At 50.8% G+C, this 2,274-nt stretch overlaps 1 protein-coding gene across 1 annotated transcript; it reads right to left on the bottom strand.

The window, feature by feature from the left end:
- Nucleotides 1-299: 299 nt before the first annotated feature.
- On the bottom strand, nucleotides 300-1,404 carry LOC132413482 (G-protein coupled receptor 183-like). Its single transcript, XM_059995475.1, has 2 exons — nucleotides 925-1,404; nucleotides 300-571 (listed from the first exon to the last, which is right to left on the bottom strand). Exons 1-2 carry the CDS (start codon nucleotides 1,402-1,404, stop codon nucleotides 356-358), a joined length of 696 nt encoding a protein of 231 aa, XP_059851458.1. The 3' UTR covers nucleotides 300-355.
- Nucleotides 1,405-2,274: the final 870 nt, after the last annotated feature.

The raw sequence follows: 2,274 nt of genomic DNA on the forward strand, positions 1-2,274 counted from the left end.
TTGTCTAAATTGTGGATCTGGTACTCAGCCAATGATTCTTTTGGTTGTGACTGCATTTGCTGTGAAAATATTCTTTTCCTGGAAGAAACCGCACACCCTTCAGAGGCCAAGGACGCAGTGGCGTTTGTTAGGATACATCAGAGGTCGGTTCACCGTAAAGCTAATGAGTGCAAGCTCCAGGGCTCCTCACTTACCATCCAAGACCTTGTACCTAATTTTACATCTATTGTTTTGTATTCTTTTTCTTAAAGAACCCACACCCGTCCAAATTGTATAAGCTTTGAGCCCCCAACCCTGGACCCCCTACCCCCAGATGCAGTCTTAAAGCCCACGACCTATTAGACCTCATTCTCCTCTAAGGGCAAGGAGCCTCCAGTCTGGCTGATATTTTGTGCTTCTGAGGAACTTTTTCCCGGAGCGGGGGAGTCGGAGGATGTGACGCTTTGAGCTTCCAAATGCTGAGGAGCCATTTCCTGTAACGCGTAGATGCGAAGAAGTAAATGATGGGGTCGATGCTGCAGTTCAAGTTCATGAGGCACACCGTGAGCTGAAGGCACAGTTTGAAAGCCCTCTGCTCGGGGCAGGTTGGCTGGTGGAGCACCTTTCTCACCATGAACCGGATGACATTGAAGTGGTAGGGGATGAAGCACACAAGCACGGCCACCAGCACCACCAGGGTGAGCAGGCAGGCCCTGCAGTGGTGCCCCTTCCCGCTTGTCAGAGGGTTGTCCCGGGCCGTCCTCACAGCTTCATGGTGATCCTCACGTAGCAGAAGAGAATGACGCCCACCGGCCCGCAGAAGCTCAGAGCGGAGATCACTAGGACCACGGCGGGCAGCGTGAGCACCGGCTGGACGCTGTCATACTCCATGCAGGTCAGCCTGCCGGCCACGAGCTTGGTCATGGAGAGCAGGAGCAGGGGCGCCGTCTGCAGAGACAACAGGACCCACACAGCCACACAGATGAGCCTGGCCTGCCGGGGTCCGCGGAGCCAGAGACACTGGTGGGTGCGGACCACAGCCACGTAACGGTCCACGCTCACGCATGCCATCAGGTAGATCCCTGAATAAGTGTTCACGTAGGATATGAAGGCCGTCAGCCTGCAGAGCCCTTCACCGAAAGGCCAGCTGAAGTCCAGCACGTAGTAGGCGATCTTTCCGGGCAGGGCCAGGGTGAACAGGAGGTCGGACACTGCCAGGTGGACCAGGTAGACATTTGTTGAGTTGATCTTCTTGCCCTTTTGATAAGCAAGGCGAAGGGCAAGGATGTTTCCCAGGGTGCCGAAGACCAAGAGGGCTGTGTAGAACAAAGAGAGCATCACGCTGGCCACCCGGGGTGGGTGGCGAGGAAGGCAGGAGTCGGCGTGGTGGACGAGGCTGTCTGGGTCAGCCGTGCAGGAAGCCATGTCATAGGGGTCCTTGGGGAGACAAAAAATTAAAATGTAACATTGTATCTGTGGGGTTAACGCCTCTGTCGAGTAATACTTAATAATTTGCTGAAGCCACATGCCCGTGAAAAGCATATATCTTTATTTTTAACTTTTATTGGATTATAGTTGATTTACAATGTTGTGTTAGTTTCAGGTGTGCAGCAACGTGATTCAGTTACATATACATATACATATATTCATTCTTTTTTAGATTCTTTTCTCATATAGGTTATCACAGATGGAGTTCCCTGTGCTTTACAGCAGGCCCTGTTGGTTATATCTTATATATAGTAGTGTGTGTATGTTCATCCCAAGCTCCTGATTTATCCCTTCCCTCAGTGTTTCCCCTTTGGTAACCATCAGTTTGTTTTCAATACCTGTAAGTCTGTTTCTGTTTTGTAAATGGGTAAAGAAGATGTGGTACATACAAGCCTACCTCTTTTGAAGTAAATTTATGTGGACGTGTGACATACCGTTCCACTCACTGTTGCTATGTAACAAATTACCCCCAGAATTTAGCAACTTAAAACACTTTATTATTTTCACGGTCAGGTTTTGAACAGGACACAGTGGGATTGGCTTTTCTCTGCTGCCCACTGTTGGGAGCCTCAGCTGGGAAGAATCGACAGCTGAGGGTTACTCAGTGGCAGGGGCTGGGACCACCCGGAGGTGATTTTACTCAAATGACGCTGACTTTGGGCCGAAGCCTCAACTGGACTGTCAGCTACAGCACCTGCACGAGGGTTCCTCGTGAGGCAGGGGCTTCCTCGCAACATGGTGGCCTGCAGGTACCTCAGTTTCTTACACAGTAGGTGGAGGCTCCAAAAGAAAGTGTCCCGGAAACCA

This window comes from Delphinus delphis, chromosome 18 (assembly GCF_949987515.2).
Source record: "Delphinus delphis chromosome 18, mDelDel1.2, whole genome shotgun sequence".
NCBI lineage: Eukaryota > Metazoa > Chordata > Mammalia > Artiodactyla > Delphinidae > Delphinus > Delphinus delphis.